This window comes from Crinia signifera, chromosome 8, assembly GCF_055691185.1.
Source record: "Crinia signifera chromosome 8, ASM5569118v1, whole genome shotgun sequence".
Taxonomy (NCBI): domain Eukaryota; kingdom Metazoa; phylum Chordata; class Amphibia; order Anura; family Myobatrachidae; genus Crinia; species Crinia signifera.
Window position 1 is genome coordinate 114,675,392 of NC_139224.1, and position 17,900 is coordinate 114,693,291.

The 17,900-nt window shown below is 48.1% G+C and overlaps 1 protein-coding gene across 3 annotated transcripts in view; it reads left to right on the plus strand.

Moving 5' to 3' along the window:
• The first annotated feature begins 2,650 nt into the window (after window positions 1–2,650).
• Window positions 2,651–17,900, plus strand: part of LOC146026402 (ferric reductase 1-like) — a 44,243-nt gene continuing 28,993 nt past the window's right edge. Inside the window, exons 1-5 of one of the 3 annotated variants that reach the window (XM_083157049.1) lie at window positions 2,651–2,785; window positions 6,377–6,421; window positions 13,639–13,834; window positions 15,708–15,844; window positions 17,512–17,606. In XM_083157049.1, coding sequence (XP_083013175.1) covers window positions 13,639–13,834; window positions 15,708–15,844; window positions 17,512–17,606 — 428 coding nt within the window. In that variant the 5' untranslated portion in view covers window positions 2,651–2,785; window positions 6,377–6,421. Of the gene's footprint in view, window positions 2,786–6,376; window positions 6,422–8,063; window positions 8,218–13,638; window positions 13,835–15,707; window positions 15,845–17,511; window positions 17,607–17,900 lie in introns of those variants that run through there. The other 2 variants (XM_083157048.1, XM_083157047.1) reach the window with 2 other exon arrangements.

A 17,900-nucleotide genomic window follows, 5' to 3' on the forward strand; every position in this document is an offset into this window, starting at 1 on the left:
TGCCAAGACCAGTGACCTCCTCCTTCCTGCACCTCTTCCGAGTGCAGAGAGGAGGAGGCGAAGCCCTGGCCAAGCAACAGCAGCCGAGTAAGGGTCCAGGGAGGGAGGGGGGACCCGCTGTACATCGCTGGCCACAACGAAAAGGACAGATCTTAATGCAAGAAGTGTCCTTTGCGTTAATAATCGCATACTTAGAGGCATCCACATATATGACCTCAGTCAGGCCCAAAGCAGCTCAAAGCCCTGATTTTTGGTACTTTGTGCATGCACAGGACCCTGTCTGTCATTTCGGGGGTGGGGAGAGACCAGGGATCTCCAGTGTACAGTTGCAACAAGATTTCCTGGCCAATGATCCAAAGCCACGTACTAGGGGCCTGATTCACTCCTGAAGGCACAGGTGCAGATTTGTACCGCCAGCATTCAGTTAAGATGCCACCCCGCTAGTGTGAAATCCCACCTGGCACGCCCAAGCATTTTCCCTGACATTCGCAGGATTTTCCCTGACACTCCTGCATTTTTCTTAGCACTCCCACTAAACTGCCGGTTGCGAACGGTGGAGGATATTTTGGTTTACTCATTCCAGGGGCGATTGGGCCATGGGATACCGGGAGAAATCCCGGCAGGCCGACCCAATCCACCCTCTGTTGGGCCGGCTGGTCCTGCCTGCTGGCTGGCTGGCCTGCCTGATGGGTCAGAGGTCAGTCCGGCCGCCTACAGCGCTTCCGGGCAGCAGTGGACTGGCCTCCCAATATAGGCGTGCGCACGGGGGTGGGGTGGTGGGATGCCAGGGGTGCACAGGTACCTCATAATGATGCGCCCTCCCCTCCGCCTCCTACCCTTTAAAGACGCAGGCCGGATGCTGACCGGCGCTTCCTTCACATCCGGTGTGTGATTACTCCCTCCTTACTTCCTCCCTCCGCCCGTCACCTCCATCTCCCCTCCGCCGGTCAGTGACTGCTTTCCTCCCCCTCCGCCCATCATCGAGAGCTCCTTTCCCAGGCACCTCCTTCCTTCCTCTGCATGGCAGCAGCAGATTTGTCCCCATACACCGCTGCAGTATATGGCGAACAAAGGCATACAATGCGATGGTATACAATTTAAAATTGTATAACATCTGCTGTCATCGCGTAACATCGCATCACATACCATTGTATGGCTTATGGTATGCGATGCGATGGGTGCCGTGCTAGGAAACAAGTACTATTGCTTCTTAGATGGACAAAACCATGTGCACTGCAGGTGGGGCAGATGTAACATGTGCAGAGAGAGAATTAAGGCCCCCATACATTATGCGATTTGGGCTCGATTTCACCTGATTCTAATGAATCGGGCCGTGAAATCGTCCCAAATCGCATGTTTTCACACCCCGTCCGACCCGATGCGCGGTCCTGTGCGCATCGGAGTCGGGCAGTCGCAACGCCTGCACATAAGATTTCCTAAAGCACAGGCTGCACATAAGATTTTCCTTAGCCGGGCAGTGTGAGCTGACAAATACTCAGCAGGTGGGGACGTCGGTGAGCCGGGCATGGGGAGAGGCTGGCAGGGGCAGCGGACACATAGGCAGCGGGCGGGGGGACGCCGGTGAACCGGCGAGGGAAACAGGTAATGTGCTGGGCAGGAGGACCAGGCAGCCGCAGCTCCAAGGAAAAAAAAAACCAATACAAACAAATGGGGAGCCATTGACTGGCTGAGAGCTTTCTCAGCCAATCAGCAATTGAGGGAGCTGCAGGGGAAATCAAGTCCGACTTGTCCCTAAGACAAGCCGGACTAATGTATGGGGCCTTTAGATTTGAGTGAGTTATTTTGTTTCTGTGCAGGGAAAATACTGACTGCTTGATTTTTACACTGCAAAATAGATCTCACTTTGAAGTAAAACCCCACCCAAATCTAATTATATCTGCACATGTTACATCTGCCCCCCTGCAGTGCACATGGTTTTGTCCATGTAAGAATGAATTTGTCAGAAAGAGTGAACCAAAATAACCCCCGGTGTGAGGATAGAAAAAATAGCAGGATTTCTTTGCAGGATAGCCGTGCCCATGCGTACTGCGAACCATACGCAGGGCCGGCGCTACCCACTCAGCAGCTCCTGCAAAGCAGGGAGGGGCCATGCTGAAAAGGCGCTCTCTCCCTGCTCTGCTAAAGCTGCCTCAGCCCTCACTGTCACTGCCTGCACGCTGCCCGCAGAAAAGCTGCTCCCTCACCCCGAGTGCACACACACACTCTGTCTGTCCTCCAAAGTCCTCCTCTTGCCCCCTCTTCCTCAACGGAAGGTCATTGGACGCTTGTGCTGTTGCAGGCAGTGCTGTAATAACAAAGAGCGGCGGTGACTGTGCAATGTGGCAGTGCTTGATCCCTCCCGCCCAGTCTCTGTACAGCCTGTGCAGCCAGTGCCGTGCTTTGCGCTCGTCTAAACTTTCTATTTTGATCATGGCTACTGGCTGCCGCAGCTTGTCAAATATTGTAGCCTGAAGAGCAGCTCCCCTCACTCACTGACACTGTGAATGCCTTGATGTCATGACCGGGTCCGCCCTCTACCCATTGCTCCCTGCGCCTGTCAATCAAATGATGAACAGACCGCCTCCCCATCCTTCCCTCTTCTCAATGTGCAGTGCAGCCCATTCCTCAACACTCCGCCCCCACTATCTCCTCCCCTCAACTTCCATCTCCTCCTTCTCTCCCCTCCTTTCCCCCTCAGTCACAAGCAGAGGAAATGGCGTCCTCAGCGTCCTGCCTACGCAGATAGAAGAGGAGGGACTGTACAAGATTTAAACAGCAAAGAACAGTGAGTCTTTTATTATACATGTTTATAACATATTTTTTAATAATTGTATATTTTTTTAATATTAGACACTTTTTAAATAATGCCTACAACATTTTGCAGACACAGCACTGAGATGCGAGCGGTTTGCTACACAGTGAAACATTTGCACAGTATCGGCTGCATCCTGGCTGCACAGCCTACAGTAGCTGTTAAACCAGATGCAGGCCAGCCTTGTGTTGGGTTGTGTGCGATGTCACCCAGCCATCGAAGCCCTCCACCTGACATGCCTGCATTGTCTCGACCACTCGCATAAAATGCTGAAGCGATGCCCCCACAACAGGCCATCAGCGGTGTGGAGGGTGGGTAATGACAAAGGCTTGCATGAAATGCTGAAGTGATGCCCCTGCAACAGGCCATAGGCAGCGGGGACGGTGGACAGTGCATACGCTCCCACAAACGAGCTGCAGCTTGCTGCAATGGCAATGTGAAAGGGCGCAAATGTATGGTTTGCAGGAGGGCGCCAGACACCCTAGCACAGGCCCTGACCATACGCATGCCCAGCGTATCGATAATCGTCCGCTGTGCAAATTAGCAGCCATGCTTTCAGGTCTGAATCAGGCCCCAGGATTCAGGTCTGATCATTTTTGCAGCAAGAGGCTTCTGTTTCACCATTCACCAACCACACCTGAATGACCCCCAAAGTTAGTACTGAAGTCTGACAGAGCTGATAAGTGAGGACATGCAATAAAATATACCATAAATAGTATTAAAATGCTAGCCTCTATGCAAAGTCCATCCATCTCTCTGTCACTTTTGAGATAACCTATTTCAATACAGTATCTTATGTAACATCTAAGTGTAAAAACACAGATTTTTGCTGATAGAGCAGAGACAAAGGTTGTGCCGCACACCCATTACCTGCACCCTCTGGGAGTCGGCTGTATATTAGCTGTGCTTTCTGCCTTCCTTATTTCAGTTTCTTCAAGACCCCCATCGACTAGGGTGACGTATCACACATGGCAACTGCAGGGCAGCAGGATCACATATGGTACATTGTATGCAGTCCTTTTGTATACAATGTATCATATACAAGAGCTACGGGCTGTGACCAATGTTCCCTCTAATTTTACGAAGGCTGTGTGCGGCAAAAGATTTTGGCTGTGCAACTTTGGAAGGAAATTTAAATTTTTGTGCGTCACTTATATATAACTGGAAAATAACGTTCAGCATTTGTGTTAACTTTACTTCAAAATGATATTAAACGTTTAAACATTCAAAACACAACACACAATGTAGTTAATGGGTGAAACACACATTAATTGAGTCCACAACTGCAACAAGGGACCACTGCTGCTTTGTGCGCTCTGTTGAAATGTGTGTGCGAACGCTCGCCGAGTTGTGTGCGCGCGCACGTGCGCACAGCTTAGAGGGAACACTGGCTGTGACAAATATTCATGGCAGCCTGTAGGATCTGTGTCTGCGATGCGAGGCGGAGGCACTCAGGCACGCGCCTCACATCGCAATCACAGGGCACTGGCATGCGTTGTATCACTTTTAATGCGATCCATCGCAGCAGTGCATCGGAATCGCATAAAAGCAGATCTATCGCACTAGGGGATGGCCGCCTTTATCTCACAAGAGTAGAAGGAAAGCAAAGAAGCAAGTCTGCTAGCAATGTTACCTGGGAGTATTTTATTATTGATTAACGGTTATATTATATGGTGCCAGGGCCAGATTACCAATGGGGCAGATGGAGGTCCAGGTCCAGGCCTCCACATCATGACAGCATAATTATAACCAGCCACCCGCTAGCTACACAGTTGGCCATAAATCATAAGATTTAAATAGTATTTCTAGTTTCCACACAAAATTGCAATTTTAGGGAGACATAGGGGCTGATAGCATATGGGATTTACATATCTACATGGCACTGATACAAACACATATGATTCGGTCATAAACCAATTGACATACCAGTGAGTCAGAAGAGGAACTACCATTGTTGCGGCAGGTGCATTGCACCAAGGCTCCTGAGGACTAAGGGGCCTACTGCTGCCCAAACCAGCCAAAATATTTTTGCACCTGGGCCCACAACTCAAAAGTTTCACCAATGGTCTGAGTAGTACGCTGACTGATATCCCTTTCAGATCGCTGACTCAAGTGCTTTTACACTAAACCTAGGTCACCCATTATACAGAGGGTGATCCAGGTTATAAGAGGGGTTAAACCCAGGTTGCCCTCTGTATAATGGGGGACCCGGAATTAGTGTAAAAGAGCTTGAGCCAGGTCGAATTGCCGGGTTGGTCGACCCAGGTTATAAGCTGTGGTGCAATAACCCGGGTCCGAGGTATGAAGTGAAGGTGTTATAATTGAAGATATTGCCCTTGGTTTATGTGGTCTCCATCAAGTTTATTATTATTATTGTTTTACACCTTACATATAACATACTGTAAAGCATAGTTGCCTACCCTCATGCATTCTGCAGGAGACTCCCTGAAATAGCAGCAATCTGCCTCTCCCCTCCCCCTCATTAGTCTAGCAATCTCCTTCATATCACCTAGCCCACATTACACTGTTACATTTTTTGGGAAAAAAGGAATGAGAGATAGATACATTTACATTGAATCATCAGCACCATTTCCCAGCACTTTACCAAGTATAGTAGCTCTTACTAACTGCTCTGGGGCTCATCTACATTTGGATATAAGTCAATTCCTCTCAGATGTAGCAGTACACACCCACGCTTCTAGGTGCCACGTTCACAATCTCTCCATATATGGAACTAGAGACGCCCTTTGGGTGGAGTATGACACGCCCCCTCAATGGGGCGCTGTACAAAATTATATTACCAACTATAATCTCCCTGAAACTAGTTTTCAAAAGTAGGCAAGTATGCTGTAAAGTACTCTTTAAAAAAAATAAAATTTTCTCAAAAAAGTCAGGATATATTTATGGCTACCAAAGACTTTTCATTCATTTTCAACGCATTTCTCCACATGAATGACTTGCTATATGGGCAGTTTTTGCACACTACCAGAAGCAGAACTCTGGGAGGCAATGGAGTCATCTGCCGCCGGGCTCCTGCTCCCAAGGGGGCACCTCTCCTCCCCTGTGAGTTTGAATCAGTTAATTGAAAGACGTTAATATCACTTCTGTGGCTGACTCCCCCTCCTAACATCATATTTGCAAGTGTCACACCCTGTATTAGAATCCATGACCTGTCTTACTGGAGACAGACACCTTACTGATTGAACTATTGGGGGGACACCAATATTTATCTTGCCTCCGGGCAACTGGGACGAACTTACGCCACTGGACACTACCTAATGTTATTGTTTCCAGTGATATTTGTAAGTGCTCATGCCTCATGTGTCACGTGGTTCTCAGGCTTCCTGGCTACAGCTGTCAGGTCTGGCAGCAAAGCAAGGGTATGCTACTGTGCTAGAGATGATGGATATAGCCAAGAGAGAAGTGTTATTGGTTGCAATTGACCTGAACACACCCCCTCCCAACCCATTGGATGTGCCAATGGCCATGCTTCTTATAAATGGTCAAGATGAAGAGACTATGCCATTGGTTCTCAAACTGACCCCTCAGTTTCATGTTTTTCAGGTCACCTGTGGCTCTGGACTGTGTCAGGGATCTTGAGGACTTGGGGTGAGAAATCTATGCTATGCAAAAACAATGTAGGGGGTGAATCAGATTTGATCGGATGGCGACCTTCGAATGATTTCTCTCCCCTATGGGCCGCATGTGAAAGGATGTGTTCTTGGACACATCCGCTTGCATGTTACAGAGGGGATGCCGGTGGGGGGCAGACATTTGGTGGGCCGGTGAGCAGTTACTCGCTCGCTACGCAGCGTCAGAGCACTACTTAGTGAATCAGGCCCTTGGGCAACCCTGTTTTCACCTACAAACTCACAATACAATTTGCTCAGGACTCGGAGGGATTTTCAGCTTGAATAGGATTTGGTTGTGTCTGTCTCAGCGGAAATACATAGGTCTGTGGCTTTTTGTGGATCTTAAGTATTTTGGAAGATTTAGCTGATACTTAAAAAAATGTAGCAATAAAAATATTGGTACTTGTTTCCTAGCACGGCCACCCCGATTTCCATCGGGGTGGTCGTGTCGGAAAAATCGCGTCGATTGCATCGCATGCGATTTGGTCGCATGCGATGCGACCGACGCGACCGACCCGATTTTTTTATTGAATCAAATGTGAATAGTGTCCCTGGGACCAGATTTTACATTGGATTCAATGTAAAATATTCCCTAGACCCCCAATTTTACAGCGTAAACCCCACCCCACGATTGACGTGAACCCGAAGCGTGGCGAGCGCAGCGAGCCCGCGAGGGGCGGCGGTGCGCGTCCTCCGACCTTTTCATTCCCCTACTATCCACGTCAGCGTGGAGTTGAGAATATATAGTGTGGCGAGCGCAGCGAGCCACCGAGCCCGAAGCGTAGCGAGCCCCGCGAGGGGACGCGTATAACTTCACAGGTATACATGTCCGCTCGCCACGCTTCAGGCTCAGTGGCTCGCTGCGCTCGCCACACTATATATTCTCAACTCCACGCCAACGTCGGGGCCAATGTTAATGGTCCCGACCAACGCGATGCCCCCGATTTTCCCTTTGCCGGCAAAATGGACCTGATTTCAAAGGAAATCGGGTCCATCGCGGCCATCGTGTACCTTAACTTAAAGGTACACGATGGCCGCGATTGTGGCCGTGCTAAGAAACAAGTACCAAAATATTGCAAAAAAAAAAGCTTTTTTGTGTACAAAAACATTTCTAAGGGGATAATTATACGCCAGGTTTAATTACAATTTACAATGCAGTGTGTGAAAAAAACACTTTGTAGCAGCCACATATATAAACATATCTACAGTAGCTTTCATCAGCACATTTAGCCAAATATATTAGTTGTTATTAACAAAGGATGAAGAGGATGATGATGATAATAATAATTTGTGGAAGTAGGAGAAAAATGTTCAACAACCTAAAAAAGTAGGGTCAAATTTGGGTACAAATAAATGACTCTCATTGTCAGTGATCCCAGGGAATTGGAGCTATTACACACTGCAACTATGACTCAGTATAATAAGTACGGGGTCTCTTTAACTGGAAGCTCCCTTGTTGCAGGCAGAGCCGCAGCCGTGTGCACAGGTTACAGGTTATCTGCAACGCGATCAGCTCTTAACAATAGAACAATGAATGGGCTCAGTTTTACACCTGACAGTCCCTACAGCGGTGAGCTCCTAGCCACGCCCCCAAAGATGAGACCCAATGAACGTAGAGGTGACTGTGGGCACGCCTTTCTGTCCGATCGCACTGGTAATCTCGCACTCCTGTTGCTGCGGGTGGCTGGTGAATGACTTTTTCTGCGCGTAGTCGCAGCCGGTGCTGGGCGACTGGTGAAAGGTAGACCGGGCAAGGAGCTCAGCATGTGCGGGGTATGTATCATATGTCACTATTGGGGGTTGTGAAGCTGCTGCTCTCTGGCCATGTGTCTACTGTAGTCAGCCATCCAACAGGCTAGACAGGAATGCTGAGCAGCAACTTCTGGTGTAGGACTGTAGGTGGTGTTACTGGCAGGCATAGCACTTCCTTGTCTATGTGGGCAGCAGTGTCAGATCTGCAATGCAAACTTTATATGTAGCAAACAATCACTGCTGATGTGGGTACTGTCCCATCTTATTGTTATGTTGGAGTTTGCAGGTGGTTTAGTTTCCTGTGTGACAGGTGCATTATGGAAATATAGACAGAACTTCCTATGCACGGTAACTATGTTCTCAAGGCGGTACAAAATAAAAAATAGATTTTATGTTGTAGTGTGTGGTTCATGTGTTTTCATGTTCTACATTTAGTCCTAGTGGCTGCATAATTCTGCTGGAACCTAAAGCGCCATCTTTTTGGCTGAGCTACGTTCTTCAGCACGATCGCTCAGCACACATAGCAATCACTGACTTTCCCTGCGGGAAATAGTGACGTGCGGGACCGAGCATCACCATCGCTGCAGGGCATACACACGGAGCTCCATTTCTAAAGGCCCATACACGCTTGCCAATTGTCCCTGCCGCCGATATTGGCAGCGTCTGGGGGGCAGGCGTCGGCAAGTCCATACACACTTGCCGATGCCTGGTCTGGGGTGAGTGACAGCAGGGCGGTGGTGGGAGAAGCGACGAATGTGCTGTCGTTAATAAGAACCTCCCTCGTCCAGACATACATGGACAAGGGGTGGGGGGGGAGTTCGTTACCGACAATTTGTGTATACATTAATCAATATTCACCACAATATTGCTCAGAAAGCCATAAATCGTATGTGAAGCCGTTCAGAGGTAGGGGGCGGGTGGCAGGCAAATTGAAAAACATACATATGGACAGGCACCCCAGCTCTCTCAGCCAAAAAGTGGCTGTCTTTTTATGGGATTTTTTGTATTCTCCTGCATCCTCCTCCCATAGGCGAATCTAGAATTATGGTAATGGGTGGTCCCAAATCTAGACATTACAGTAGGGGGACCTTAGCGCAGCCGCGCGGTAAAAAGGGGGTGGACTCATGGGAATGAGGCGTGGCATCACAAAAAGGGGTGTGGTGTTACACTTTAGACCATACACAGTAATGCCCATAGCACATTTTAGCAAACTCTGTAATACCCATTACACATAAAGCCACACGCCGTAATGCCACTTACACATAAGGCCACACACCATAATGCCCATTACACATTGTGCCACACATCATGATGCCCATTACATACTGTATAACAAACCGTTATGCCCATTACATATTTGCCACATAAGTGCTGCTTACCTACGTGCTCATTGCTAGGGGGTTCTTGCTTGATGGCACCATAGTACCCATTACACATGATGCCGCACACCATAGTACCCATTACACATGATGCCGCACACCATAGTACCCATTACACATGATGCCGCACACCATAGTACCCATTACACATGATGCCGCGCACCATAGTACCCATTACACATGATGCCACACACATAATGTCCATTACACATGATGCCGTGCACCATAGTACCCATTACACATGATGCTGCACACATAATGTCCCTTACACATGATGCAGCACACATTATGCCGCTTACACATGATGCTGCACACCATAATGCCCCTTACACATTAAGCCACACATTATGCATAATGCCCCCACATACCGCTACTTGTAGCGTCCCTTAAGCAATGCCCCCAAAAGTGCCACTTACTGTAAATTTTTATATGAGCCTTCGCTGCTGCTGCAGGGAGAGATGGAGAACGGTGCAGCTGCTTCTATGGGGAGAGGAGCAGAGTGCAGCGCAGAGCATGCTCCTACTCCCCTCCTGGTGTCCCCTCTATCCGAGTGGACATTTGAAATATTGTGCGCGCTGTTGTTGTGCGTGATGTCGGGGGAGCACGCCGGGCGCCGGCACCACATGATTAAAGGGGGGGGGGGAGGCTGAGGTGAAAGCGGGAAGAAGAATTGGAGTGGAAGCTGCAGGGGTGACAGTCATTGACAGCTGGGCAGAGAGCAGGGGGCTGCCCGGCTGTATTCAGAGAAATAATACCCCTTTCACAACAGAAAATTCAGGGATTTACCCGGGAATATGGTCCCAGGATCATGCAGGGACATTCCCAGGCTTGACACCTTATACACCAGCCTAGTCCATGCATTTTCTGGTGTGAGGGGGACAGACAACCACTTCCCTCTCCCTACCCCCCTTTAACCAACCAGCTATATCTTCAAAACCAACTGACCCATTTACATGAGACCAGTATCATATTGAAGAACTTTTGAGTTGGCTTCAAATGATTTTGGTCCCATGAAACTGGGCTGTTTGGTTACAGAGAACCAAAGAACATAAACAGTAATGAAATTACATTTAAGAAATGAAAAAAACAAACGGTTTAACCTCAATATCCCTGGAACCAATTAACCCATATGGATCCAGCCTGGTATCAGATTAAAGGCCCAGCAATTTGGGTTCGACTGAGATCAACCTCGAGCTTCAGTGATGCCGAAGGGGGAACTGGCAGCCATTGAACTGGGTGGGGGTCGGAATTAGCGGGTCCCATGTTATCCTATAGGGAAAATGTTCCAAATTTGCCTGGTCGTATCTCCGGTTCCCAGGGGGCTAGAGACACGGGGCTGGGCTCGTTGGAAAGCTCCATCCCTCAGCTACAAAATGGGCTAATGGGTGGTCCTGTGCACCCCCGGACCACCCCCTAGATTCGCCTATGCCCCATCCACCTGCAGCTCCCCAGGAATTGCATGCGATTTATCACATGTAAAAAATGGGTGTGGTATGAATCACCGACAGTCGGGATCCCGACTGCCTGGTCTCAGACAGCGTGGCCAGCGCAACAAAGCCCCTTGCGGGCTCGCTGCGCTCGTCACGCTGCGGGCATGGTGTTTCTATTCTCCCTCTATGGGAAAATAGCCGGCAGCCGTCGGGAACCCGGCCGTCAGTGTTTTAACAGTCGGGATCCCGACGTCGGGTTAATGACTGTCGGGACCCCGTCCGGCACCCGTAAAAAATGGCACATCAAGTGCCAAATTGTATGTAAAGCTGCCAGGGAAACCAGTGTGTGTATGGGGGCATTTATTGTTTAATCTGTTGATTTATTGTCTGCTCTTCATCTTCATTGTCAGAAGTGACTCCACAGAAAGTTGGGTACACATTAGAGAATGCAAACTATGCAATATCATCCACTATTTCCCTTGAACTGCCTGGAACTCCCTGAAAAAAGATATAGTGCATATACACTACTAGACTATTCGCTCCATAAGCAGTATTATCAATGTTTCCCCCTTGAACTCCCTGCCTAATGTCTAGTGCAGTGGTTCCCAAACTGTATGCCGTGGCTCCCTGGGTGCCTTGGATGGTCCATGACCAATTCAAATGATGGTACTTGTGTATTACCATGGCGCCCACTAAGCTATTTGCTTAGTGGGCTATTCTGCGTAGGGAAATCGCATAGCATGGGCCATTGTAAGTGCCGTGCGATGTGATGCGATCCGATTTTCCTATGTAATGTATTCAGTGCTCTTTTATTTATATTGTATAGGGTGTACAATGCCACTAGGTATACAATAATGACATACAATGAGGTTTTAGGCACCCCCCCCCACACACACACACACACACTATCCACGCCACCCGAAGCGTGGCGAGCGCAGCGGAACGCGTCCTACGACCTTTTCATCCCCCTACTATCCACGTCGGCGTGGAATTGATTTTATATAGTGAGGCGAGGGGATGCGGAATACATGTAAAGTAATCCGTGTCCCCTCGCGGGACTCGCTGCGCTCGCCACATTGTATAAAATAAACTCCACGCCGACATGTATAGTAGGGGTATGAAAAGGTCGGAGGACGCATTCCGCCGCTCCTCGCGGGCCTCGCTGTGCTCGCCACGCTTCGGGGTGGTGTGGATAGTGGGGGGGTGCCTAAAACCTCATTGTATTTCATACAATGATATAATTGTATAGGTAATGTAATGCCATCGTACACCCTATATATGCGGAGGTGCGATGCTATCCCCCGGGGCTAAGTGAATAAATTACATAGGAGGATCAGATCGCACGGCCGTTACAATGGCCCATGCAATGCGATTTTCCTATGGTGCCGTACGTAAGAAACTTGGGCGCCGTGATAATACACAAGTACCCAAATTACTTACAGTCAAGGCAAAGCATAACCAGTACTGGTGGCTTCCAATCATAACATATGTGGGCGGCGTCAGTGGCGTAACAATAGCCCCGCAGGCTCCGCGGCGGCGGGGAGTCGCTGAGTAAAGTGTGGGCGCCGGGGGTCTGCAGGGCTATTGTTCCTCTCCTGCCTTACCCCAGTTGTTGCTTGCCGCCGCCTCTAACTGCGACACGCAGATCTACTTCTTTGTGATGACCGGTCCCGGCGCTTCTGCTGGCTCAGCTCCTATTATTATGAAAAATCTCCCTCACAAAATGGCCTCCCCCTTATAGCAGACAGTTTATTTGGATGCTAGAGGAGGCCGCCACCTCCTCTAGCATCCAAAAAAACGGTCTGCTGTAAGGCTGACTGACATTTTGTCTCGGAGATTTTGCATAATAGCAGGAGCTGAGCCAGGAGTGGTCATCGCTTCGTGTCCTGGTTACAGAGGTGGCAGTGGCAAGCAGCAACGGGGGTAAGGAGGGGGGGGGTGCCAAAATTTCCCAGGTGGGGGGCGCTATATTTGTAGTTACGCCACTGGACACCGTGATTCTAAATAGTCTGTGAACCACTGATCTAGTGCATACACACTGAAAGATATCATTCAGCGACTTTACTGAGACCCAGCTGAACATACAGGTCATTGCTACACAGCCAAAATTGACCGGCATACTTAGGTGACATATGCAGGGTTGTCATTAATAATCACTCCCCCCCCCCCCCCCCCCCCCCCCTTCCTACAAGCTTTCTGCTGTATTAGATTTTAATCCAGTTTAACCATCACTATACAGGGTACAATGGTTGGTGATTTATATGTACAGCATACTTACCTACTCTCCTGGAAGTTACGTAATATGCGCCCTATTTGGAGAAGTACTCCAAAAGAGTGGGTACTCCCACTGCATCCCATCCACTTCCTAGAGAAAGAGGGCAGTCAATGCACGTAATGCCAGGAATCCTGAGTCCTTGCAGAGAGGATATGGCTGAAACATAGCAAATTGCCATCATTGTAACTCTGCTAGCTCCTTGAGGACCCACAATTTACCGTCATTGGATGTGACTGCTTGGTTCCCCCTCCCTGCTGCTTCGTCTTGCTGGCTTCTCCCAGAGATGTACTTTGAAAGGACAGGCAAATATGGCAAATATGTTGCACACTTGTAAAACTGGTTATTTCTGTCTTTGTAGATGTCGCCACTAGCTGCTGCTTCTCTCCTCTGGCTGCTGGCTTGCACTACTGCACCTGTAGCCAGCTACCCCGATGGCAAAGTAACTATCGCCTGCAACTCGATGACTCCAGGACATGGTCATAGCCCTCAAACTGAAATCCAGCATAGCATAACCGTGGACAAAAATGTGTTTAAACCAGGAGATCGCATCAAAGGTGACAATGTCAAAACCTAATAATGGGCTTGCAATGTCCCTGCACCTTTCAAAACCTGTGCAAATCTTGTTTCCTGTCTGAGGTCTCCATGTCTGCTTCTAGTACAGTCTGGGGGGATGCAGTGTAAATCCTGGCGGTCAGGATCCCGACGCTCAAAATCCCGACGCCGAAATCCCAACACTTTCTCCCTCCGTGGGTGCCCACGACACTCCCGGAGGGAGAATAAATTAGTGTGCCGAGCATAGCGAGGCACCGGGCCCGCTACGTGGCGAGCGTAGCGAGCCCGCAAGAGGGGTGGCGATCCACGTCCCCTCCCTTGTCGGGATTCCGGCGTCGGGATTTTGAACGCCGGGATCCCGCCCGCCGGAATTTAATACTGAATCCCAGTCTGGACTGGACTGAGATACAGGCCACAATGTCATAGACTCCACAGCAGAGAGTGACACCCCAGGCATGATAGAGGAAATGCAAGGGATTTGAAAGGTGCAGGGTGCTAGAGTTAATACTAGGCTTTACTATATATATTTTACTTTGGTAAATATCTATGTATAAGCTCGCCACTACTCAACAAATAGGATTTATTGCCGAATTTCTTATGATCACCAGTTCTTAATATACTGTAGCACATGTATACTGCAGCAGCTAATGGATAAACTAGCTATTGACATCAGTACCTGCCCCAGTGCAGCTTGCGCTCTATTTCCCACATCACATCCACAGACTAGGGTTCGTTTTCGTTTTCGCAGGCTGGCATAGGACCTGAAAGGACACTGGAGTCTGGGGAACTTTAGCTGTTCTCTGAACCATGAAAGTACTTTATGGAGCTCCTGTCTTTTGCTTTTAGACCTTGGAATAATTTTTTTTCTGCCCCTAAGGAAGATCATGCTGCGAGGTGAATCTTCCAATCCCCAGTGTGTATAGAAAATAGCTAACCAAACCAGGGCTGCTTGCCATACTAAAGCGGTGCCCCCTCTGCCCATTCCACAGAGCCGATTGATGCTTCAGTGGCATGGTGCCTTTTGTATGCTAGTACAGCACCATATTTGGGAATACATATGGATGACCTGTGTTGGGAATCCCAGCAGGGGTCTGTGAAGTACTTTCCTTCCTCCTGCCCCCTAACCCACCCCTGCCAGCGTAAGCCCCTCCTCTAGTGCCTAAACCTAACGCCCACCTGCTAATGCTAAACCGTCCAGATGCTTATGATCGGGATGCTGGGCAGTTGATATTCTGACTGACAGCATCCTGTTTGCTGGGGGTGTTAACCGCATCCTCATATTTTCCTGTTGCCATGCTGTAGCTGGAAAGGCAGCCCATAGAGTGGTATTATACATTGTGATTTTAAAATGTTTCTTGAATCAGTGATTATCTGCAGTATACTCTAATAGTGTGTACACACGGTGCGATATGGCTTCCGATGTTGCCGATATAGTGGACATCGGATGCCATATTGCATGCTGATTGTGTGTGGGTTTTTTTTAGGGCTTGCGAGCCCGATGCAGATCTGCACTATATAGTGAGAATTGTGCCACTGCAGAATGCCGTGCGATGCGAGTCCCGATACCATCTGATCGTATCGGGACTCGCATAGCACGGCATATCTACCGTGTGTACACACCTTTACTGTGCTTTATCATTTATTTGTAATGCAGATAACAGAAGGTAAACATTTTATGAATCAATAGTGTTCTCTAGAAAACAAAACAATGATGCCCACACATGCTCAGAAATGTATACCCCGGGCATGGCTGCTTCCAATGCATTTCAGTGACAGATGCCCTTTAAAGTGTTTCGTCTCTCCCCATCACACATGCTATGATTGGTTTTCTGATGTGTAGTGTGAGCTCTGAATGACAATTCCTATACATTTCAGTCACTTTGTCCGGACCACGCTTTACTGGATTCTTCATTCAGGCACGAAATGCTGAAAACTTAGACGGCAATGCAGTGGGATCTTTCTCATTGATTGATGATCAGGTTTCCCAACTTCTGACCTGTGACGGAGTCCGGGTATGTTTATTACATGAATGTTCTCCCTCCCATCCTCCCTCTCTCTCTCCCACTTCTGTGACTGGAGCTCGGAACAATAGTACTCATTATGCTTCGTACACAGTATTGCCCATAGACAAATGCTATTAGTGCAGTGTTGCTTTGCTTGTATTTTCTATAAGATGTAAGGATTGAGTGCTGAGAATTCATAAATCTATAAATTCTTCTTCTGTTTGACCACATGGGTCAATGGGGCAGATGTATTAAGCCTTAACAAGAGATAAATGCAAAGGTGATAAAGAGGTAAGTGTCCAGCCAATCAGCTCCTTACTGAAATGTTACAGACTGTGTTTGAAAAAAGTCAGTAAGGAGCTGATTGGCTGGTCGTTTCTCTTTATCATCCTTGTATGTATCTCTTGTTTAGGCTTAATACATCTGCCCCCAAGTTTGATGGGTTAATAAACCACAACTTGCTTGTTACATTGAAGTTACCTATTGAGATGGAAAGAGAATTGGTCTATTGTACAGTAAGGAGGCATCTATTATTCAATCACCCTACAGCGGGCTCTTTTGCTTACGTAAAATACACATTTTAGTGTATGCCCAATTGTGGAGCATATTTTGCATGTTTTCACGTGTTCTCAGGACCCAGAGCTGTAAGTAGACATTTTGGCGCCCTGTGCAGAAAAATAATTGTTGCCCCTCACCCATACTTAAATAGGGACACAATATATGACAAAAGTATAGTATTGTACCCTCATGGGGAAGGGGGCGTAGCCACAGAACAGTACCAATTCACATTTCAACACACAGGCGAGCTCTTTATGTTATGCCACAGTAGAGCCCCTTAAACATGTTGCACCTCTCCCCATACAATATCTGTGAGACTGTGGCTGAGGGCACTGGCCTATGCAGGGCAGGGGTACAGTCACTGTCAGGTGTACATGCACTGTGCTGCATCTCCTGCTGATGTGGGCTGTGTTGGGCTGGGCTATTTGACCTGCCTACTGGACCTTTCAATCTTTCTCATCCCAGGAAATGCTATGGAGTGCGTTCACTGGGAAATGGCAGAATGTGTGGGCAGGCAGCTGCAGTCCTGTCTGGCTATCTGCATGTATTAGCAGTGAGAGAAGAAGCTGGGCACACCCCATCCTGGGCAGTGATGGTGGGCAGGTGGACAATACTGCGGCGTGGCCCTGCGGGTGCTCCCGGGTATGCTCCGCATATGCAAAGAACATTTGGCACCACCCTAGTTCTAGCCCTGTCAGGAACTAAGGTGTCAATGAATGATAAAACCTGTTGCAGCTAGTCAGCTCCTAACTGTCATGTGTTTGAAAAAAAAGTTTAATCACTTGTTGATAAATAGGCCGCAAAATATGCAAAGAATAAGCAGTACACATTTGTGTCACAACTCCACTTACAACTGAAGGGGCATTACTAAGCTGTAATGGGGCATATTCATGTGGGCAGTGTTTAGTGAGGGCGTGGTGATGGAATTATGGGCTGTACAGAATTCTCATATTTTCAGATGTATCTTTAGCAACAAGGATGGACCTAGTGATGATGACTTGGACCAAACCAAGTGTTTAGGGATGGCTCATCAACACAAATGCGTATACTCCTCCTTCTGCACAGTACACCCCTAAAACAAGCATGTAGTGATGTATTTCCTTTGGGTCCTATTACAGGATTCCGCTGTCAGCCAGACCAGCAAGAGAAGGAAGGAACAGGTGGAATTCTATTGGATTGCTCCCATTGATGCTCCACAACATATCCACATCCTGTATGTGAGCATACGCTAATGATAAAGCTCTCTTGTTTATCTTATTTTATCCCAGTCTAAGATTTACTCCGTATTAATTTGCTTACTTTTCAAGTGTATATTAATGAAGTGGCCGCCCACCCTTAAATTAATTTAACTTTTTCCAGTGCTACATTTCAGGTACCTTATTTCAGAATCCTTGTACACCTATTATTTTTGCACTATGGGCCTTATTCTAGTTTACTCTTTCTGACAAAATCCTTCTTAGATGGACAAAACCATGTGCACTGCAGGGGGGCAGATGTTACTTGTGCA